The sequence below is a fragment of the Amblyomma americanum genome, chromosome 2, assembly GCF_052857255.1.
Source record: "Amblyomma americanum isolate KBUSLIRL-KWMA chromosome 2, ASM5285725v1, whole genome shotgun sequence".
NCBI classification, from domain to species: domain Eukaryota; kingdom Metazoa; phylum Arthropoda; class Arachnida; order Ixodida; family Ixodidae; genus Amblyomma; species Amblyomma americanum.
The window spans coordinates 205,872,060-205,895,998 of NC_135498.1; the positions used below are offsets into that span (position 1 = coordinate 205,872,060).

At 49.4% G+C, this 23,939-nt stretch overlaps 1 protein-coding gene across 1 annotated transcript; it reads left to right on the forward strand.

The window, feature by feature from the left end:
• Positions 1–244: 244 nt before the first annotated feature.
• On the forward strand, positions 245–13,552 carry LOC144122113 (uncharacterized). Its single transcript, XM_077655634.1, has 8 exons — positions 245–1,315; positions 1,656–1,870; positions 6,252–6,326; positions 6,406–6,555; positions 7,930–8,055; positions 10,519–10,748; positions 12,479–12,638; positions 13,126–13,552. The coding sequence occupies exons 2-8, from the start codon at positions 1,657–1,659 to the stop codon at positions 13,494–13,496; spliced, it is 1,326 nt and encodes a 441-aa protein (XP_077511760.1). The 5' UTR covers positions 245–1,315; position 1,656; the 3' UTR covers positions 13,497–13,552.
• The last annotated feature ends 10,387 nt before the right edge of the window (positions 13,553–23,939 follow it).

Genomic DNA, 23,939 nt, shown 5'->3' on the forward strand with positions numbered 1-23,939 from the left:
ACCCGAACTCCATCGGTTTTGTCTATTGTCCATTCGGTGATTTCGTAGCAACAAAGTCAATTTATGCAATCGAATCTGACAATCGCGTGCTCAAACGAAAGTTGACGATCTGTCAGACAATACCCGGTTCTGCGTGATAAATGCAAAAAATGTTGGAAAGCCGATAGACGTTCCCGCTGAAGAAGTTGAAGGTCACATGACCGCGCATGTCGAGATGATGAGCCGTACGTATGGGTTCAGAAACGTCTATCGTAACCTGGACATGGTCAGTGACTTTCAAATTCATCAGTATATCATGCCTCCAGACGGACTTTCCCATTGATGTCTGAGCTGGCACTCTCTTTGTTGTCACTGCCGTCATCAAACGCAGCCGTCAAACAAATGCTCAGCTAAGTCTTAGGGCTGAGACGGGACAAAAATTCTTGGCCGGTTTAAAATCCTAGCAGCCTCCATTCCCGGCCATACCAAACTTCACGTACATGGAGGAGCGCTTGCAAAGTCTTGTTATAGATCTACATTCTATTTCGCAGGTAGGTTTTATAGTGAACGAGACCTGGCTGAACATTTGTTCGGTGGCTGCGTTTGATGACGGTAGGGACAACAAAGATAATGCCAGCTCAGACATCAATGGGAACACATATATGCTAGGGCTCGACGAAAGTTCGTCTCCATGGTCAGGCATGATACTGATGAATTTGAAGGTCACTGACCATGTATGGGCCAAACTTTTCCCCTTCGAATCAGGTCACGATGCCTGAGATCCCTCTCTAGACTACTTCCGTCTATTGTGCTATATCTTGTCTAGCCGCAACCTCTGTACTAGAGTTTGTCTTGGAATTTATTGTAGTGTATTTATTTTATTGTGTTTAGTGAAAATGTCGTGAGCTGTACCTATATGCATTGCTGAATGCATATCATTACTGAGTGAGTTTATTGTGCGATGTTTTTTGCGTGTTGTTATTTTCCCGATACTGCTATGCTTTGAGAAAAAAATAAAACACGACGTTTATGATAAACACCACATTTGCTTAATCATGAACTCGCTTGCAGGCAAGCCTTGCGCTACTTCTAATAGTATTATGTAGATATACTTGCGAAAAATAGTTTAATATGGCTAAGGAGTTTTCCATGCAAAAACAAAGTTTTTTGGCTTTATTTGGGCTACTACGGAGGCCAGCTTGGCTACCTGTGCTTGGAGCTATCTGGCAACCCTTGCTGCCCGTCCGACCGCTCCGACGGATGCCATCTCTTTCTTTGTTCGGTCGTCGCTGTGTATACATCGTGTTTTCCCGTGATCTTCAAGCCCGCCACTTGCGTAAGTATTTACGCTTTTTTGTTAGTAGCTTCTTTTGTTTCCTCATGAGCCTACTGTCATGAGTAGCAATAAGGGGAGAGGCGTCATTTGTTGCCCTGTTCTGTAATTGTACTATTTTATAGTCATGTGGGAGGCTAGCTTGCCACATGGGTTCGGACCGACATGTGCACCTTCAATTGTATGCCTTTTTCATGCACTTATTTTCTTAACGCTGCGTTGTATTGCTTCTGAGATGTGTCGCGAGACCTTCGTGCGAGAGGAACATGAGAATAGGGCGAGCGAGCTTGTGAAAAATCAGTTTACGCACTAATCTTTGTTTGCATCGCTTTACTCCTTGCAGCATGCCACCAAAACCGTTTGCGGTAGTGAAGTTCCCGATGGAGGACGACAGCTTGGCTGTCGTCCCTGTCGGGTGGCTGTCCCACGACTGGCAGCATTGCCACTGGCCGAAAAGGCGAGCCGCGGAGGTAATCCGCCTCGCTCGAGAGGAGGCGGACCCATCCGCCCCAGGGTGCGAGTGGTTCCGCTGCCCAGTCGCTGTCGTCACAACATGCAGTAAGTGGTTTTATTGCCGGGATAACGCTATGTGTGCAATTGTGAATTGTGGTGTCTAGCATCCCGAAGCGACGCATGGGCTGTGACGGGCGCTGTATTGGAGGGTCCCGGATTTTTTAACCGGCTTTAACGTGCGCCAACACTTCACAGCACACGGGCGCCTTTTGCTAGCCTGTCAAGTGACTAATCTTTTCAAAACTCGGAGGCTAATGAATGATGCACACATGCATTTGTGAGCTGATATCATTGCTTCATCTGCATCAAAAGCGATTGCCAGTCCAAATTCGCATGTGATCTCAAACACTGCAATGCCTTGTTTTATGGTGATATCCAGTTTTCCAGGTCACTGGACTCTACAGGTTTGAAAACATTTAGGACTGACTGTGCTTTGTTCTTGTCCAAGTTTATCGCTCGTGATTGAAAAGATATCTCTATCACATGGGCATTTCAATGACTTTCAAACCAATTGTCTACGACTCAGGAGATGAACACTAGTTGCTGCACAGTTAGCTGCAGCAGCAATTGAGTCAATATATGGCTTGCTCGTGACGTGACTTCTGCTCCTATCAAGCGCTGGCGGCCATGCCGCCAAACCACTCGATCCCAGACCGTCCGCCTTGCGTGGCCTGACTGCTCCTTAGATGCTTTGGATTATTTCCTTATCCTTTCAGGCGTCATGCTGCCTCCACAGGGGAATTGGCTATTCAATGCAGGTTATTACTTTGAACTTGCTGGATCGGTGCATGTGCGCTGCACAAAAAAGGTGGAAATGTGCGACAATATGCATGCATACATAGTGTGGCCGGGTTACGATGCAATGATAGATGATGATGTGGTCTGAAGTGACCCACAGGGATCGTGAACTATCTAGTTTACTCTTCCAGCTTTGTGACATTAGAAAGAATGGAAACCTCAAATCATTGGAGGTACAAAAATATTTCACGAGCTGCTGGTCGAGGATCCTGTCTGCAACGAGTCTACGATACCTAAAGCTCGGCCTCAGCATGCTGTCCTTTCTGCCGTTGTTGCTGGCTGTGGCCGTGGTGATGAACCACTTTGCCTAGTGCTGTAGCCAAGGTATATGCAGCGACGCAGGGCCCAGTCTGTGTTTGGGTTGTCAAACAAGTCAGATGGCTTCACTCGAAACAAAAACATTCACTTCTTCAGGGTGTAGTCCTTGCTCACCATAGCTTTGCAGACATTAAGTTCACGACCCAAACCTCTTATCTGTCACAAAGTGCACTCTGTACTCTTGTAAATTGAGACTCTTGGGGTCCAAATTCTCTTGCTTAGTCCGAGCCAGCCACAACCTGCAGCTCTTTGTGCTCTGGGATCTTGGAGTTCTTGTGCTAAGTTCATGTTAGTCTGCTTCTTCTTGTGCCTGTACCTGTCGCTATGATTGGAGCCACTGAGGATAATGCACAAAACCATAGTGAAGCTGCGGATGGACGGGAATCAACTCTGTGTGAGCAAACAGAGGCAGCGGTAAGCTAGAGGCAGTCTGGCAGTGGTTCAGCACAGCATGGCCGCCTGGCAACCGATGGGCACTGAATGCGACATGCGGGCCATGTATAATGTATTGAGACAGTGAAGCAGCACGAAACTTGGTGGTGATTTCGAAGGCCTTCAAGAGCGGCAGTGTGCGCTCTTGAATTTGGAAATCAGAGCCTTATAATTGGCGAATAATTGCTGATGTTTAAAAATATTCAGTTGAACCTTGCTGTAACGAAGGAAACCCCAAAATGTCTGTTTTAGCCGTTCCATTTTTATGGCAGTCATCGACCTTTGTTGCAAATGGATTTCATGCTAACAAGCTTATCTACTACAATGTTTTGCTAATGTGCATGAAATTTGACTCCACATTGCAGTGGCACTGTGAACTAGTCGAAGAAAGATAGGTGTACAGAATCGGGTGGTTTGCTTTGTCACTTGAAGGCTCCACTGGTACTTTCTTGCATCACTTTTGCTGTGACAATATATATTTGTAACGCTGTTCCACGAATTGCTTGAAAGTAATGAGATAGAAGAGCTGCTGATATCATTATGAAATTTTTCTGCTGCCAGCAAGCAGCACAGAGAAATCATACAAACAGGAGGATGTCTCTCTGCATTGCAACATTTGCTGCACCATGACAGTGCAGTTATCAGGAACCCAGTCTATATAATAATGTTCAATTATCGAGTGATTTCTTCTGTAGGGTTATATGCTAAACTGACGGGACCAAAATATGCTTCACTTCTAATTAACTGGAAATTCCAATTAAGCGGCTTAAAAATATCGGGAGTCAACTGTATAAATTATTTAGCGGTTTTAGGCGAATAATATGCAGTGATCTGTGTATACACTGATGTCTACCGCATCATTTGAAAGTGCGCACCAACAAGCTGTGGTGTCAGTCGATGCATGCGCATGTACCTGTTAGTTTTAAGTAAGCAAAAGCATTGGGCGCACAAGACAGGGGCAGCTTTGAAACCAAAATTACTGCACGTGGTTGGTGATCAGTCATTAAAAGCCTTACAAAAAATTAACACAGATTTTGTCTTTTATACACAGATAGCTTAGTGTGTCACCAGTGTGCGTTGCGGAAGCTTTCAACACACACAAGTGCCTGCCTCATGCCCTAATTTAAGTAGATCAACTGAATGTCAGCCTTGCCAACGCTTGCCTGTTTCTTGCAGAGCCCACATGAGAACGGCTAGCTGTCTTCCCACAGGCCTAATCGCCTGCATGTAGTCATAATGACCAGGCAGTGGAAAGCTTCTGTGAAATGTAGAATTGGCAATGGGGAAAGTAAAAATGCAGTATTCTGTACTAATGGGAGGCTTCAGTGCCAATGTTGGCAAAAAGCAGGCTGGAGACCAGGCAGTAGATGAATATGGCATTGGCACTAGGAATAGCAGAAGGTAGGTATTGAGTTCGCTGAACGCAATAACTTGAGAATCATGAATACTTTCTTCAGAAAACGGAAGAGCCGAAAGTGGACATCGAAAAGCCCTAACGAGGAGACTAAAAATAAAATTGACTTCAAACTGTGTTCTAACCCTGGCATTGTGCAGCATGTGGAAGTAATCAGAAAGGTGTGATGCAGTGACCACAGATTGGTAAGGTCTCAAATTAGTCTGGACTTGAAGAGGGAACGGAAAAGACTAGTAAAGAAGTCCATCAACAAATTAGCGGTAAGAGGGGAGGTAGAATAATTCAGGATTTCGCTACAGAACACATATTCAGCTTTAACCGAGGAAGACAACCTCAGTGTAGACGCAGTGAACAATAAAATTTCAGAGATATTACCGAGTGCAGTGAAGAAGTAGTTCAGGGGGAGGAGTGCAGGGAAGAAGTTCTTTACCAGTAAACTATCCAAGCAGATGAAAGATTTGATTAAGACATGAGAAAGTGTGAAAGCCTCCAACCCAACAGACAAGATAGAACTGGCAGAGCTATCAAAGCTGATCAACAGGCGTAAAGTATACGACATAAGGAAGTATAATATGGAGAAAATCGAGCATTCTTAAAGAACTGTGGCAGCCTGGAAGCAGTGACAAGAAGATTAGGCGTAGGCAGAGATCAGATATATAGGCGCTTAGGGACAATTAAGGGGGCAATGTCATTACTAATATGGACAAGTTTGTCAAAGTAGCAGAGCAGTTCTATACTGACCTATACATTATTCAGAGTAGTGAGGACAATGAGATTGGCAGTAGAGAAGAGCAATCAAACGTTCTGCCAGTAACGAAGACCGAGGTTAAGAAAGCTTTAGAAGCTATGAAAAAGGGGAAAGCAGCTGCGTAGGACGCGGTAACTACAGATTTGTTGAAGGATGGTGGGGCTATTGTGCTAGAAAAACTGGCCACCCTGTATAAGCAGTGCCTCTTGGCATCGACGGTACCGCAGTGAAACTGCCCACATTCAGGGCCACTGCACAGAATGCCTCCACGACAAAGTAGTCCGTTGTTAAAAGTTCTTTCAGCGCAAGCTAGAAGCTAATCACAGGAAAAACTTATAAGGTCTGTATTCTAGAATTTTGGTGCCTGGCTGGTTTCATAATTCAATATAGTTGCATTATCGTTTACCACCTTCCAGCCTAGCAGGAAATAAACCACATATGCAGCAAAGGCCACTGATGCTACCACAGAGGCTGTGTGCTTGGCCACCAAGGTCACATGATAATCTACATCCCTTCCCTACATTTCCTTTCATAGCCCACAGGCTGCTTCAAGATGCCTACTGTAAAGTGTTTGTGTTTGCAATAGCCAGGAATTATTGCATTAAAAGTAATATCCAGGAATTGTTGCATTAAATGTTTGCCTTATTTTCATGTGAAGCAGCAATTTTAGTGTGGACTGCACTTGAGTTGGGTGTTTGATCTCTAACCTTTTGCAGGATCATACAAGAATGCAGAGAAAAAAGCTAAGAAATATGAGATGAGCTCTGCAGTGGAAAGCTCTGCAATTTCTGGTAAGTGGAAAATCCTAAGTTTTTAAACATTAGTAAAATTAATGCATATTCAAAATATGCACGCATTTTTCTGTTTTAGGCAATGAAGGTCCGGATGGGCCTGACGTCCGGCTGCCATCGCCACCACCCCGGCTGCCATCGCCACCACCCCGGCTGCCATCGCCACCACCCCGGCTCCCGTCGCCACCACCCCAGCTGCCATCGCCACCCCGGCTGATATCACCACCCTGTAAGCCTTTATCTGTGTTTAGCCTTTAGATTTGCATTGTTTCAGTTATGGCTTAGTGAATTTATGGTAATATCACATAGGAGAAAGGGGGGACACCCACCCTCTAGCCGTGCCTGCTTTTTATTGATCGCAAAAAATGCATATGGGTGACTCATGAATTTGAGCTCAATTAAGACCCTGTTGCAAAACTGCATTAAGTCTGCTTTCCTGCATAGCAAAAACCCCTTTACCACAGAGTCCATGCGAGTCCTTGAAAACCTTTCAAGAGGGAGAAGTTATTTTCAAGGGCTGAAGAACAATTTGAGGTGAAGGCAACGGAACAGATTCTTTCAGTTGTCAACACGTGTGCCCTATCCTTAGACGATGTCATGGCCAGTTGATACAGTATTAGGTGGTAGCTTTAGAGATCACTTCTTGGTTTTTATCGTTGTTACAATGTTCTTTTTGGCGCCTTTAAAATCACCAGTCACACCTGTGTAGGCATGCGCTGTACCCTCAGAAGACCGAAGCATGCGGTGATTGATGTCAGACGTTCTTTCTGAGAAAAATGTACCCGGGCGTTGTTTACGGCGTCCCGTGTTCCGAATGTGACAGTGTCTACATTGGCGAGACTGGCAATTTTAAAAGGCACCTAAAAAAACATTGCAACGATAGGTTTGCCGAGAAGAGCAATTGTAGTGAGGTACTGTAAAAATTGAGTCATGAAGTTTAGCATTTCATTGTTTTCAAGCAAAGGATGGAAGGTAGAATATAGTTTTTGTACTGAAAATTTAAAAGTGCACAGAAGACAGGGACAAGAGGACTGGATGGGACAAACGCTGCTCACAACTGGGTTTATAAACATTTTTCATTAACAGCCCACCTGTGAAGTCATAGTCAGCATTGACTTGCACAATGTAACTGCCAAAGGCAGGAGAGAATTTTAAAATTGTAATTCATCAGAATGTAATCAATTGCCAGCAGAATAAGCAAGGCTAATCCCACCTGTAGCATACAACTCAACTCTGCGGTTCTCTCATTCGAGTTCTTGTGCTTTAAAATTTGCAGCATGATACCAGCTGGGGCAGCATACAGCTTCGTTAAGGCTTTTTGTGTTTTTGAGGGTCCGCCAGAATAAAGGAGCAGTTTAAATTACTAAATCTGGTAGAATGAGATGACACCCTGAACAAGCATGGTCTTAATGAATGGGAGCTCATAAATGCTTAATGCTAATTCTGTACGAGGCAGTTACGGTGTATATATATGTATCCTTTCAGCAGAAGTGCTGATGTAGCATTTTGGCATTATCTGTGTAGCATTACCTGTGTTATACTGAGTAATTTTTCCGTTCTTCCTGCATCAACACTAATGCTTCATGTTCGTGTCCAACTTCAGCCCTGCTTAGCAGCCACTCAATGGAGGCGGCCACACCAGCTGCTGCAAATTGCACTGCGGGCTGCCCGGCTGGTTCGGCCTCCACTGCAGGTGACCTTGAGGATGTGGAGGAAGCAACTAGCGATCGTAAGGCTTTTCGCTTTCTTTACTTGTATATGAAGAGCCTGAAAAGACGAGAATGCAGTGAGAGGATAGGATGAGAATCTATTTTTTTGAAGTATGAGCCTAAACAGGCCTTGGTAGAAGTTCTGTTTTGCCTTAAAGGAGACCTAGTTGGTGGATATTTCAAAACGTGTGCTTTGAAAATGACCACTGTTTGTATAAATATGCCTGCTGCAAGTAATTCTTAATAGAAGTACTGAACCTAAGCGGTGATAAAATTTGCTACTTGACACTTCCACAGCTCTATCTCATTCCTACTAACTAGTTGCAGTGTGTTTTCCCGGCGAGTAGCAGTTTGTTTCCTTTAATTTCTTTTTTTGGTTCTGGATTGCGGTTTTGGTTCTGTTATTGTTGTTTCCCTTGGCCTATGCCACTAGAAAGCCACAACCTTTTAAAGACGGACCAATAGAAATAAAACAAACATTACAGATTGTGGCTCAGGACTGCAAAGTGGTCACTGTACTCTATACAGTTTCTCTAGTTTTTGTGCATATATTTTTTATGTGCCCAGCCTGCTGTGCTTTCTCACTACCACTGGCAGCTGTTGTCACAATGGAAGAATACACTTATGGCTGTTTCCATCCTTGCCATGATGTGACGGCAATCAAAATGGCAACCAAGCTGAATAGAAAACTGGTGGTACATAGAAGGAACAGTATTCAGAGCAGCTATTTTTAACTAAGGCATTGTCAGTGCATGGTGCATTTTTGATATATAGATCTGCAAGGGATAGAGCAGCTGTGCCTTGTGGTGGAATCAATGGCAATTTAGTAGCTTAATGCAGAGCATGTTGACGCCCAGTGTTGGTTTACATTACCATCATCGATGCTGCAGTCCCACAGGGTGTTAATTGTTCTGACGTCCAGTGAAATCTTCCACAGCAGTTCATCATCCTGCAGAATCTCGCACTTCACAAACAACCTCACCATGACATCGTGTAGAACAGCCACAAATATGTTCCCTCGAGGCATCCACCACATTTGCATTACCCGTCCTGATATGTCAAACTTGCGGCCAGGTGCGCAGTTGTTCTCTGAAGGATGACAGCCATCTTGAACATATTCGTGAAGAAGCACCGAATGCTTAAGGGGCATTCACTCTTGGACACTCGGCGGAGAGAGCAAGCGAAATCCTCTGCCACCGAAAAAGCTGCATCGTTCACACTTCCCAACCACCTCGTCTGCGCTCATCGTCTGTGTGTCGTCTGCTCAAGGCGTACACAGATATGGCAAGAGGTTAATCCATGCTGTCTACGTACAATAACTGTATGCACGCTTACTTACGCTAAATGCAGCTATTTTGCCAGACGTTACGCCATTTCTAGCATTGTCGCTTTTAAATACATAAGATTAGCCTAGTGGCGCCATCTGGTGGTTACTCTCAAGCCTTTTTAAAAAAGGAAAGGATCGTCACCTAAAATAAAAAAAGAACACATTTATCACTCACACTTTTTTTATGGGTGAGATGAGACAAAGCGAAAGAGCGCTGGCGCTTTTATGGGCATTGAACGCGCTCAAACAGGCAGTAACAGCGACGAATTCAGTCCCAAACGAGGCGTCCCGCACCGAAGGGCGTCGCCATGTTTGTTGCCGAACTTCGTACTCTCCTTCCTATTGGCTGACGGGATTCGGCGGATTTTTTTTCCGGTGGCAGAATTCGGTCCTGGACCGATCAGGCTTACCGCTTGGTATTTCGGCGCAATCTCTGCCGCGGCAGCGGATTCCGCTCGTTCTCTCTGCCGAATGTCCACCAAGTGTGAACGCGCCATTACTTGGCCCTGAGCACAATTGATGAAGCACCGCATTACAAACTGGTAAAATATGTAGCCAGGAGACATTACATGCATCAAACAGCCACAGAGAAACTGTGTGCGTGGCATCAGCTCTTTTGTCAGCTGCAGAAGAACCAACAACAGAGTGAGCTGGTGCATCAGTGAAGAACCAAAAACAGCGCTCGCCCATCTTCTAGTCTGTCTTTATGGCGCTGTTTTTAGGTTTTCATCAGGTACCGGCACTCCCTGCAAGCGTTGCTGTTCTGAGTGGCAGTTCCACTGCAATTGGAACAGTGCCCCTTTCATCAACTATCAACACTCCCAAGAGTGCTGAGCATACAGCTAAAAGTAGAAAGGAAAACGAAAAATCGTTCTCAAGAACCATGCAGAAAATTCTGGGCAGAGCTGTGGAGCAAACATAAAATTTCATTTACCGCATCATCCCTGATGCTAGTTTGTCTCCCCTTTATTTATGGTGCCATGCTCTGATTTTCGATTGCAAGCCAACACCCGCATTTCGGATTTTCAAATTTGAAAACAATAGGTCGACTTGCAAGCGTGTAAATGCAGTATATTGCTCATATTGCGTCCTTGAGGTGTAAATATATACATCTGCTGTGAAAGCCTGCCCTCACTGGAAACCTTGCTCGTTTCAGCGACAATGCTCAAGGTGCTGCGGCTGCTGCTAGAAATACGGCAGCAGCAGCGGGAAATCCTGCAGAGGGTGAGCCGGCTGGAGCAAGCTCGGCAAGAGCCGAGGACACGGTCGCCGTCTCCTCCTGTGAGCTCCCTCCCGCCACTGTGCCCTCAGCTGCCAGCCTTCAGTATTGAAGATTTTGAGGCGGCAGAAGCTGCTGTCAGAGATGACAGAGTAGCAGCTGCCCTGGTAATTTAATTTTTCATTCAATGTTTTATTACAGTAGTCTGTTGGGTGCTTAATGTATATAGTTGAGATATTTATTGAAAAATCTGAGCCCCAGAAGTAGATGCTTGCCATGCCTAAGCCATAATCATGCTGTTCTTGTATAAGTTTTCAGCTAATATAGTGGGAATGGATGAATTTTGAAAAGTCCGCACATAGTAGGGTTACTGTGACATTGTTAATAGTCTGTTTTATTACAACTGAAAATTCCGGAAACAGTCGCGCCCACTTATACCGAACATGACAGTTGCATAGATTACTTTATACTAAGTCTAATTCCTGTATTACAGTGAAAAATCCAAACTCTCGTACAGAATTAACATTTGTTTCTTTTTTATTCGAAATAAGTGCCTTAATTGTTTTTGCTTCTTCTACATTTGAAAGGAATGCATTGTTTCTGTTCCTTCTAAAATCGGATTGAACGTTTCTTCAAAATAGACCCTATTTAGTGCACTTTCTAAGCTCCCAAGCGCAGCCGTGTGCTCCTTATCAAGATCCTTGGCTATAAGCGGACTGCAGGCACTATGCAATTAATCCCCATTGCCGCTTTCACGGCAGCTAGTGGTAGGTCAGGCCTGTTGTCATTAGCTTCCTACTAGTTCAGTGCTTGTAGTTCACATGGCATATTCGTTTAAAAGCATCAACTATAGGGTTCATGACCTCTGCAACAAAGCACACAAGATGGTACAAAGGAAAGAAATTAACACGGACAGCACAGCTGTATCGGGGTATATAGCACAATTTCAGCTGATGGAAAAGGTGCGAAGGAAACAGGGCGAGAATTAACAAGAGTAATTAACATTTTGATTAGTAATTATATGCTGTCATTGACATATAGCACATTCTTGGCCACATGAGCAAGTTCTTCACTGATACTGATGGGGTACTAAGGCAAGGTTTACCTGCTTGGATATATGAGGGTGCAACTCTGATGATTCAGACGAAAATCTCTGTTACCTTGAAGTTTGAATTACAGAGTACTGTATCTGTGCTGCTAACAATGCTTTCAAGAGATATTTTAAGGCTGTCTTGATTTATTTAATCACAGGACTATGTTATGCTCTACTATACTATTTGTGGCACATTCCATCAAAGTATTGAGCCTCATGAAGCTAGTGTAGTGTAATGTTAAGTCTATTTTTTGGTATGTATTTTGTTCACAAAGTTTGGCTGAGTTAAGGTGGCACACAAATTATTTTAATTATTGGTTTGAGACGATTGACTGGGAGTGCTGTTTTGGAGCTAATTTTTTACATTATTCGTTGTTTTCCAATTAAGGAGACAGCTTTGATCAGTCTTTTGCCTGGCTATTGCTTTTTATGCCTTTCATTAATTGAAGTGCAGTACTCCACTCCAACCAGGACAGTTTCAAGAACCATAGATGCTAATTTTAGTTGTATATTTTCCCTGTAGTGATGCATAAGACATGAATCACCGTGGAGTATTCCCTTACGAGTGCTAAACAATTTAATATTGAACTTCTTGATGCTGTTACGGTGGTCAAAATGTAAGAAGTGTTTCACATGAGGTGTAAAAAAAACACTATAATTGCTGCTGTGTTGTAGCAGGTATACTACGATTACTTTCGAAGTCACACCGTTGTCTTTGCTATTGCGTTCTACAAGTTAAGTGGTTATAGAATGTGATTTTTCATGTGAAATAACCGTTGGGCAACTGCAAATTTTTCCTTTCAGAAGAAGCAGCTTCTCCGCCTAGGCGGAAACAATTTAAAGGAGGTGGCGGCGAATGTCATGGGTGCTGTGATGGGGGTGGCTGTACAGAGACTATTCAGCCTGCGGGGGAGGAAAGGAAAACGGCCATTCGTTGGCACAAAGCTGTGCAGGGTGGCAACAGGTATACCTGATTTTGAATTGCTGTAGCTTTTAATTTAGAAATATTGAGATTCCTGCTTTTAAACATGTACAAGTTTTTCCAAGCTATTTTCTTGCTGTATCTTACTGTAATTTTTTATAACAGCTGATGAATATTCTGTTGCTGTGTTTATGTGATTAGTTTGGGGGTCTTAGTCATAAAACTCCATAAAGAAGCAGCAGATGCCCTCAATCAAACCAATCATTTCCATTTGTCATATTGTAATCCGTTGTCATGAACTTCCCTGCAATGGCCACTTTGACGTTGACTGCAGTGCCTTCATGATAGCTCATTTTTGTTGCATTTCACTACTGTACAGTACTTGTGTTGTTTGTTGGGATACCTTGCGTGTCAGTAACGTGTGGTTTTTCTGTGTCAAATCATGAACTTGGATTTCCATATGCTTGCAGGAAGTGTATCGTTTTAAAAGTTGCATTTCTTGGTCTTAATGCACACTCACCTTGCACAGATGCCATCTGCGAGAGGCAGGGTGTCGACATCCTGGCAGCACAGGGTTTTATTGGCAGGTGGCTGCCCGGTGCGTGCGACCGAGGGGGCGGCCGAAAGAGGCGCTATGCCCAAACTTTAGAGCCTCCTGAGTCTCACGCTCAAGCGCCACCTGCTAACCCCTGTGCTGGGTCAGCACCCTGCCCAGGCGCGCCCTCAGCCTCCTGCCCTGCAACCCCTCCAGGCATGGCCATCCTGTCCCCCTCAGGGGTCCACCCAAGCTCTGCCCCCCCCACAGCCTCCTCCTCACGCCCAGCCACCCTCTACCCAAGCTCTGCCCCTTCCCCTGCCCCCCCCCACAGCCTCCTCGTCACGCCCAGCCACCCCACGTAGCACCCTTGCCACATGGGTTATTGCCCCACGGGCACATGAGAAATAAAAAAACATTTTTCTGAAATTCCTGTTTGCTTGATTCATTTGGTAGCTGCTGGACATTAAGTAAAAAATGTGCATGAAATATTGTTTGCAAATCAAAATACATATGCAATGAAAATACTGCATGCAGTTTTGAAATTTTAATGGGAGTTCGAACCAATTGCATATATATACAGCTAGAAGTTGCACGGTATTGAAAGCCACGGACGGGACCTCTAAATGCATGCGATAATTCTGCACTGGTCTCTGAAAATAATGGAAATGCCTAGAGGTAGCCAAGATATGCCGGTATCCGAAAGGCCACTATTCGGCCATATTGGGGCCACTATTCGGCCATATTGGAGCCACTATTCGGCCATATTGGAGCCACTATTCGGCCATACTGGAGCCATATTGGGCCCTATATTGGCAGTGATGTTTGGGCCATTCTTGGCATTCAGATTGGCTGAACATCGGCCCAATCTTGGCGGGAATGTTGGGCCATGCTTGGAAAGAGTTGCGATTTGCCTAAATGCCAATGAAGGGCCGATATTCGCGCCAATTTTCGCCAATGATATGCCAACGGTGGCCCGATATTGGCGTGCTGCTTGGGTTCCATTCGGGCGGCGTGAACTGATCAGCTTGGCTGGCCATTGCATTAGAGCAGCACGCCATCGCCGCAGCCGAACACCACGCTGCAAGCTTTCTCCTTCACAGCTCGTCAGTAGACTTAATTGTTGTCCGTAATTTTTTTCCCCGTTGCGAAACAACTTGACAATTATGGTGAGTCAGGTTATAACTGCAACCTCTTTCGAAAAAATAAAAACACTGACGTGTAAACAAATGCGCAACACAAGGTTCTTACTGATGCTTATACGGCCGCGAGTTCTGTTCTGTCACCAGTCATCAGATTTTCTGTACAGCAAAACACCATTTACCATGAAGACACAGACCGTCCAACGGGGAGAAGTTGGGTGCAGCGCTAAAAAAATTCTATTCCACGCATTGTGCTCTGGACTCACTGAGTGATAGCTGGGCCTTGGCACAATTCTGGAACATTTAGCCATATCTTGTGTGATGTGCATATATACCGCCAGTAGTTTTTGACAAATGGCCCCTCAAAGTCGGACAAAGACGGGGCGTGTCCGCCGCTTCAACCCCAACCCGACTTCTTTCTTTTCTTGCACCGCAGTAAAGGAACACACTAGGGGTGCCGCACAGTCAGCCCGTTTCGAACACGCTGGGTGGAAAAACAAAAACAAAACAGAAACGTGAAGGGTGCCCCCCTCCCGAGGAGCTTGGCTTGAGGGGAGGACACACAAAGCGGACAATGGGCGAAGCTTACTAGCGTCTCTCTCTCAAACCGGGAGGAAGAATGCAAGAGAAGGAGGAGGAGCTCAACTTCATGCCTGGGACCGAGCGGCGCCTCGGATACCCATCATCCTTTTGACGGGTGCTAATAAATGTTATTTCTCTCTCTCTCTCTCTCTCAACTTCATGGGGCCCGTGGTGGCGGCGTTGTGAACTAGGAGCGGATGAACCAGAATCCTGGCCATGGAATTCGCTGCAACAGGGCGGACGCGGCAGAGTATGTTACCTCCCATGTGCGCTGCCCGTTCCTGCCGAATTCGCTAATACAGGGCGGACGCAGCATAGTATGTTACTTGGCGCATGCGCTCCCGTTCCTGACGAATTCAATAATACAGGGCGGACTCAGCAGAGTTTGTTACGTGGCACGTGCGCTGCCCGTTCCTCTTGAATTCGCTGCTACAGGGCGGACGCGGCAGAGTATGTTACTTGCCACGTGCTCTGCCCATTCTTGCCGAATTCGCTGCTACAGGGCGGATGAGGCAGAGTATGTTACTTGGCGAATGCGGTGCCCGTTCCTGGAGAATTCGATAATACAGGCCGGACTCGGCAGAGTTTGTTACGTGGCACGTGCGCTGCCCGTTCCTGCCGAATTCGCTGCTACAGGGCGCACGCAGCAGAGTATGTTACTTGCCACGTGCGCTGCCCGTTCTTGCCGAATTCGCTAATACAGGGCGGACGCAGCAAAGTATGTTACTTGGCGCATACGCTGCCCGTTCCTGTTGAATTCAATAATACTGTGGGGACTCGGCAGATTTTGTTACGAGGCACGTGCGCTGCCCGTTCCTGGTGAATTCGCTGCTACTGGGCGGACGCGGCACAGTATGTTACTTGCCAAGCGCGCTGCCCGTTCCTGCCGAATTCGCTGCTACAGGGCGGATGAGGCAGAGTATGTTACTTGGCGCACGCGCTGCCTGTTCCTGCCGAATTCGCTGCTACAGGGCGGATGAGGCAGAGTATGTTACTTGGCGCATGCGCTGCCCGTTCCTGACGAATTCAATAATACAGGGCGGACTCGGCAGAGTTTATTACGTGGCACGTACGCTGCCCGTTCCTCTTGAATTCGCTGCTACAGAGCGGACGCGGCAGAGTATGTTACTTACCACGTGCTCTGCCCATTCTTGCCGAATTCGCTGCTACAAGGGACGAGCAACCTTTCATCTGGACCCAAGAACAGCAGAAGGCCATCGACGACCTCAGGAGCCGCCTTCAAACTGTGCCCATTCTTGGCCACTTCGACGAGGACGCGGACACGGAACTACACACCGATGCCAGAAACGTCGGTCTGGGTGCCTTCCTCGTGCAGTGGCAAGATGGTGTTGAGCGCGTGATTGCTTATGCAAGCCGCACTATGTCGCGATCTGTAGCGAATTATTTTACCACGGAAAATGAGTGCCTTGCTGTTGTTTGGACGGTGACGAAATTCCGCCCATAGTTGTATGGTCGCTCATTTCGATTTGTGAGCGATCTCCACTTGCTTTGTAGGCTCGCGAACCTTAAAGACCCATCGGGGAGGCTAGCGCGTTGGAGCCTCCGGTTGCAAGAATTCGATGTTACCATCGTGTACATGTCGGGCAACTAACACAGCGACGAAGGCTGCCTGTCCCGTGCTCCATTCCTGTGCACAATTGCTTACACGAAAGAAGATCCCGCTTTTCTTGGCATTTTAACCACGTCCGTCCTTGCTCAACAAGAGCGAGATGACGCCGAGCTACGACCCGTTATAGAGCACCTCGAAGGCTACACCTCGTCGCCGCCTCGCTTCTTCACACGTGGGCTGTCGTCGTTCTGTTTGCGCGGTGGCATCCTCTACAAAAGAAACTACGGACCCACGGACACTCCGTACCTGCTCGTGGTTCCAACAGTGCTTCGAGACGAAGTTCTACGCGCATGCCACGACGAGCTTTCTTCCGGTCACATCGGCTTTTCTGGCACGCTTTCTCCCACGGATATGGCAGAGGTATTGCTGGCCCCGGCTTGCTACAGTTGGTCAGCACTATGTTAAGTGTTGCCGCGAGTTCCAACGTCGCAAGACTCCACCTGAGAAGTCGGCCGACCTATTTATGCCCATTGACCCGCCACGAATTCCTTTCCACCAGGTCGGCATGGATTTGCTGGGACCATTTCCGACACAATCATTGGGCAAGAGGTACATTATAGTTGCCACCGACTACCTTACCCAGTATTGTGAGAGGAAAGGCCTTTCCTGCGGCACCGCTGTCGAAATTGCGAACTTTTTCATATTTAACAATGTCCTCCGTCACGATGCCCTTGCCGTAGATTTAAATGATAAAGGCCCGGCTTTTACATCAGCCCTCACTGATGAAGTTATGCGTCTGAGTGGCAGCAATGACCGTCGAAACACTGCCTACCATCCTGAAACAAAAGTACTGACTGAGCGGCTCAATAAGACCATTGCCGACATGCTTTGCATATATGTCGACACCGACCAAAAGAACTGGGACCCAATCTTGCCTTAGGTCACGTTCGCCAATAACACTGCTTTTCAAGAGACGATGCGCATCACGCCGTTCCGTTTGGTGCATGGTCGCGAAGCTACTACTCTGCTGGACGCAATGTTACTGCCAAATGTTGTACGTCCGTCCGTCGCCAGCGCTGAGGAGTTCGTTCGGAACGCAGAAGCCGCCCACCGGCTAGCTAGACAGCGAATGCGGTGCCCGTTCCTGGAGAATTCGATAATGCAGGCCGGACTCGGCAGAGTTTGTTACGTGGCACGTGCGCTGCCCGTTCCTGCCGAATTCGTGCTACAGGGCGCACGCAGCAGAGTATGTTACTTGCCACGTGCGCTGCCCGTTCTTGCCGAATTCGCTAATACAGGGCGGACGCAGCAAAGTATGTTACTTGGCGCATACGCTGCCTGTTCCTGGTGAATTCAATAATACTGTGGGGACTCGGCAGATTTTGTTACGAGGCACGTGCGCTGCCCGTTCCTGGTGAATTCGCTGCTACTGGGCGGACGCGGCACAGTATGTTACTTGCCAAGCGCGCTGCCCGTTCCTGCCGAATTCGCTGCTACAGGGCGGATGAGGCAGAGTATGTTACTTGGCGCACGCGCTGCCTGTTCCTGCCGAATTCGCTGCTACAGGGCGGATGAGGCAGAGTATGTTACTTGGCGCATGCGCTGCCCGTTCCTGACGAATTCAATAATACAGGGCGGACTCGGCAGAGTTTATTATGTGGCACGTACTCTGCCCGTTCCTCTTGAATTCGCTGCTACAGAGCGGACGCGGCAGAGTATGTTACTTACCACGTGCTCTGCCCATTCTTGACGAATTCGCTGCTACAGGGCGGAAGAGGCAGAGTATGTTACTTGGCGAATGCGCTGCCCGTTCCTGGAGAATTCGATAATACAGGGCGGACTCGACGGAGTTTGTTACGTGGCACGTGCGCTGCCCGTTACTGCCGAATTCGCTGCTACAGGGCGGACGCGGCAGAGTATGTTACTTGCCACGTGCGCTGCCCGTTCCTGCCGAATTCGCTGCTACAGGGCGGATGAAGCAGAGTATGTTACTTGCTGAATGCGCTGCCCGTTCCTGCCGAATTCGCTGCTACAGGGCGGACGCGGCAGAGTATGTTACTCGCCACGTGCGCTGCCCGTTCCTGCCGAATTCGTTGCTACAGGGCGGACGCGGGTAGAGTATGTTACGTGCCACGTGCGCTGCCCGTTCCTGCCGAATTCGCTGCTACAGGGCGGACGCGGCAGAGTATGTTACTTGCCATGTGCGCTGCACGTACCTAACCAATTCGCTGCAACAGGGCGGACGTGACATAGTAAGTTACTTGCCACGTGCGCTGCCCGTTCCTGCCGAATTCGCTAATACAGGGCGGACGCAGCAAAGTATGTTACTTGGCGCATGCGCTGCCCGTTCCTGGAGAATTCAATAATACAGGGCGGACTCGGCAGAGTTTGTTACGTGGCACGTGGGCTGCCCGTTCCTGGTGAAATCGCTGCTACAGGGCGGACGCGGCAGAGTTTGTTACGTGGCACGTGCGCTGCCCGTTCCTTCCGAATTCGCTGCTACAGGGCGGATGAGGCAGAGTATGTTACTTGGCGAATGCGCTGCCCGTTCCTGGAGAATTAGATAATACAGGGTGGACTCGGCAGAGTTTGGTACGTGGAACGTGCGCTGCCTGTTCCTGGTGAATTCGCTGCTACAGGGCGGACTCGGCAGAGTAATTTACTTGCCACGTGCGCTGCCCGTTCCTGCCGAATTCGCTAATACAGGGCGGACGCAGCAAAGTATGTTACTTGGAGCATGCGCTGCCCGTTCCTAGAGAATTAGATAATACAGGGCGGACTCGGCAGAGCTTGTTACGTGGCACGTGCGCAGTCCGTTCCTGGTGAATTCACTGCTACAGGGAGGACGCGGCAGAGTATGTTACTTGCCACGTGCGCTGCCCGTTCCTGCAGAATTCGATTTTACAGGGCGGACGCGGCAGAGTATGTTACTTGCCACGTGCGCTGCCCGTTCCTGCCGAATTCGCTGCTACAGGGCGGACGCGGCAGAGTATGTTACTTGCCACGTGCGCTACCCGTTCCTGCCGAAATCGCTGCCACAGGGCGGACGCGGCAGAGTATGTTACTTGCACGTACGCTGCGCGTTCCTGCCGAATCTGCGGCAACAGGGCGGACGCGGAAAATTACGTTACTTGGCGCACGCGCTGCCCGTTCCTGCCGAATTCGCTGCAACATGGCGGACGCGGCAGGGTATGTTACTTGCCACGTGCGCTGCCCGTTCCTGCCGAATTCGCTGCTACAGAGCGGACGCGGCAGAGTATGTTACTTGCCACGCGCGCTGCCCATTCCTGCCGAATTCGCTGCTACAGGGCGGACGCGGCAGAGTATGTTACTTGCCACGTGCGCTGCCCGTTCCTGCTGAATTCGCTGCAACAGGGCGGACGCGGCAGAGTATGTTACCTCCCACGTGCGCTGCCCGTTCCTGCCAAATTCGCTAATACAGGGCGGACGCAGCAAAGTATGTTACTTGGCGCATGCGCTCCCGTTCCTGAAGAATTCAATAATACAGGGCGGACTCAGCAGAGTTTGTTACGTGGCACGTGCGCTGCCCGTTCCTGGTAAATTCGCTGCTAGAGGGCGGACGCGGCAGAGTATGTTACTTGTCACGTGCGCTGCCCGTTCCTGCCGAATTCGCTGCTACAGGGCGGATGAGGAAGAGTATGTTACTTGGCGCATGCGCTGCCCGTTCCTGACGAATTCAATAGTACAGGGCGGACTCGGCAGAGTTTGTTACGTGGCACGTACGCTGCCCGTTCCTGTTGAATTCGCTGCTACAGGGCGGACGCGGCAGAGTATGTTACTTTCCACGTGATCTGCCCGTTCCTTCCGAATTCGCTGCTACAGGGCGGATGAGGCAGAGTATGTTACTTGGCGAATGCGCTGCCCGTTCCTGGAGAATTCGATAATACAGGGCGGACTCGGCAGAACTTGTTACGTGGCACGTGCGCAGTCCGTTCCTGGTGAATTCGCTGCTACAGGGCGGACGCGGCAGAGTATGTTACTTGCCACGTGCTCTGCCCGTTCCTGCCGAATTCGCTGCTACAGGGCGGACGCGGCAGAGTATGTTACTTGAAACGTGCGCTGCCCGTTCCTGCCGAAATCGCTGCCACAGGGCGGACGCGGCAGAGTATGTTACTTGCCACGTGCGCTGCGCGTTCCTGCCGAATTTGCGGCAACAGGGCGGACGCGGAAAATTATGTTACTTGGCGCACGCGCTACCTGTTCCTGCCGAATTCGCTGCAACATGGCGGACGCGGCAGAGTATGTTACTTGCCACGTGCGCTGCCCGTTCCTGCCGAATTCGCTGCTACAGAGCGGACGCGGCAGAGTATGTTACTTGCCACGTGCGCTGCCCGTTCCTGCCGAATTCGCTGCTACAGGGCGGACGCGGCAGAGTATGTTACCTCCCACGTGCGCTGCCCGTTCCTGCCGAATTCGCTGCTACAGGGCGGACGCGGCAGAGTATGTTACTTGCCACGTGCGCTGCCCGTTCCTGCCGAATTCGCTGCTACAGGGCGGACGCGGCAGAGTATGTTACTTGCCACGTGCGCTGCCCGTTCCTGCTGAATTCGCTGCAACAGGGCGGACGCGGCAGAGTATGTTACCTCCCATGTGCGCTGCCCGTTCCTTGCCGAATTCGCTAATACAGGGCGGACGCAGCAAAGTATGTTACTTGGCGCATGCGGTGCCCGTTCCTGACGAATTCAATAATACAGGGCGGACTCAGCAGAGTTTGTTACGTCGCACGTGCGCTGCCCGTTCCTCTTGAATTCGCTGCTACAGGGCGGATGAGGCAGAGTATGTTACTTGGCGAATGCGCTGCCCGTTCCTGGAGAATTCGATAATACAGGCCGGACTCGGCAGAGTTTGTTACGTGGCACGTGCGCAGCCCGTTCCTGGTAAATTCGCTGCGACAGGGTGGACGCGGCAGAGTATGTTACTTGCCACGTGCGCTGCCCGTTCCTGCCGAATTCGCTGCTACAAGGCGGATGAGGCAGAGTATGTTACTTGGCGCATGCGCTCCCGTTCCTGACGAATTCAATAATACAGGGCGGACTCAGCAGAGTTTGTTACGTGGCACGTGCGCTGCCCGTTCCTCTTGAATTCGCTGCTACAGGGCGGACGCGGCAGAGTATGTTACTTGCCACGTGCTCTGCCCATTTTTGCCGAATTCGCTGCTACCGGGCGGATGAGGCAGAGTATGTTACTTGGCGAATGCGCTGCCCGTTCCTGGAGAATTCGATAATACAGGCCGGACTCGGCAGAGTTTGTTACGTGGCACGTGCGCTGCCCGTTCCTGGTAAATTCGCTGCTACAGGGCGGACGCGGCAGAGTATCTTACTTGCCACGTGCGCTGCCCGTTCCTGCCGAATTCGCTGCTACAGGGCGGACGCGGCAGAGTACGTTACCCGCCACGTGCGCTGCCCGTTCCTGCCGAATTCGTTGCTACAGGGCGGACGCGGGTAGAGTATGTTACTTGCCACGTGCGCTGCCCGTTCCTGCCGAATTCGCTGCTACAGGGCGGACGCGACAGAGTATGTTACTTGCCACGTGCGCTTCACGTACCTAACCAATTCGCTGCAACAGGGCGGACGTGGCATAGTATGTTACTTGCCACGTGCGCTGCCCGTTCCTGCCGAATTCGCTAATACAGGGCGGACGCAGCAAAGTATGTTACTTGGCGCATGCGCTGCCCGTTCCTGGAGAATTCAATAATACAGGGCGGACTCGGCAGAGTTTGTTACGTGGCACGTGGGCTGCCCGTTCCTGGTGAATTCGCTGCTACAGGGCGGACGCGGCAGAGTTTGTTACGTGGCACGTGCGCTGCCCGTTCTTGCCGAATTCGCTGCTACAGGGCGCACGCCGCAGAGTATGTTACTTGCCACGTGCGCTGCCCGTTCCTTCCAAATTCGCTGCTATAGGGCGGATGAGGCAGAGTATGTTACTTGGCGAATGCGCTGCCCGTTCCTGGAGAATTCGATAATACAGGCCGGACTCGGCAGAGTTTGTTACGTGGCACGTGCGCTGCCCGTTCCTGGTAAAATCGCTGCCACAGGGCGGACGCGGCAGAGTATGTTACTTGCCACGTGCGCTGCCCGTTCCTGCCGAATTCGCTGCTACAGGGCGGATCAAGTAGAGTGTGTTACTTGGCGCATGCGCTGCCCGTTCCTGACGAATTCAATATTACAGGGCGGACTCGGCAGAGTTTGTTACGTGGCACGTACGCTGCCCGTTCCTCGCATTCGCTGCTACAGGGCGGACGCGGCAGAGTATGTTACCTTCCACGTGCTCTGCCCATTCTTGCCGAATTCGCTGCTACAGGGCGGATGAGGCAGAGTATGTTACTTGGCGAATGCGCTGCCTGTTCCCGGAGAATTCGATAATACAGGGCGGACTCGACAGAGTTTGTTACGTGGCACCTGCGCTGCCCGTTACTGCCGAATTCGCTGCTACAGGGCGGACGCGGCAGAGTATGTTACTTGCCACGTGCGCTGCCCGTTCCTTCCGAATTCGCTGCTACTGGGCGGACGCGGCAGAGTATGTTACTTGCCAGTTACTTGCCACGTGCGCTGCCCGTTCCTGCCGAAATCGCTGCCACAGGGCGGACGCGGCAGAGTATGTTACTTGCCACGTACGCTGCGCGTTCCTGCCGAATCTGCGGCAACAGGGTGCACGCGGAAAATTATGTTACTTGGCGCACGCGCTGCCGTTCCTGCCGAATTCGCTGCAACATGGCGGACGCGGCAGAGTATGTTACTTGCCACGTGCGCTGCCCGTTCCTGCCGAATTCGCTGCTACAGGGCGGTCGCGGCAGAGTATGTTACTTGCCACGTGCGCTGCCCGTTCCTGCCGAATTCGCTGCAACATTGCGCACGCGGCAGAGTATGTTACCTCCCACGTGCGCTGCCCGTTCCTGCCGAATTCAATAATACAGGGCGGACTCAGCAGAGTTTGTTACGTGGCACGTGCGCTGCCCATTCCTCTTGAATTCGCTGCTACCGGGCGGACGCGGCAGACTATGTTACTTGCCACGTGCTCTGCCCATTCTTGCCGAATTCGCTGCTACAGGGCGGATGAGGCAGAGTATGTTACTTGGCGAATGCGCTGCCCGTTCCTGGAGAATTCGATAATACAGGGCGGACTCGGCAGAGTTTGTTACGTGGCACGTGCGCTGCCCGTTCCTGGTAAATTCGCTGCTACAGGGCGGACGCGGCAGAGTATGTTACTTGCCACGTGCGCTGCCCGTTCCTGCCGAATTCGCTGCTACAGGGCGGATGATGCAGAGTATGTTACTTGGCGAATGCGCTGCGCGTTCCTGGAGAATTCGATAATACAGAGCGGACGCGGCAGAGTATGCTACTTGCTACGTGCGCTGCCCGTTCCTGCAGAATTCGATTTTACAGGGCGGACGCGGCAGAGTATGTTACTTGCCACGTGCGCTGCCCTTTCCTGCTGAATTCGCTGCAACAGGGCGGACGCGGCAGAGTATGTTACCTCCCACGTGCGCTGCCCGT

What these genes read in the sequence shown, in the direction of transcription:
- LOC144122113 (XM_077655634.1), top strand. Translation starts at nt 1,657, where the DNA reads ATGCCACCAAAACCGTTTGCGGTAGTGAAGTTCCCGATGGAGGACGAC. An exon ending in CGCTGTCGTCACAACATGCA is followed by an intron (nt 1,871 to 6,251) that starts GTAAGTGGTTTT and finishes AACCTTTTGCAG; the next exon opens with GATCATACAAGAATGCAGAG. An exon ending in ACAGAGTAGCAGCTGCCCTG is followed by an intron (nt 10,749 to 12,478) that starts GTAATTTAATTT and finishes TTTTCCTTTCAG; the next exon opens with AAGAAGCAGCTTCTCCGCCT.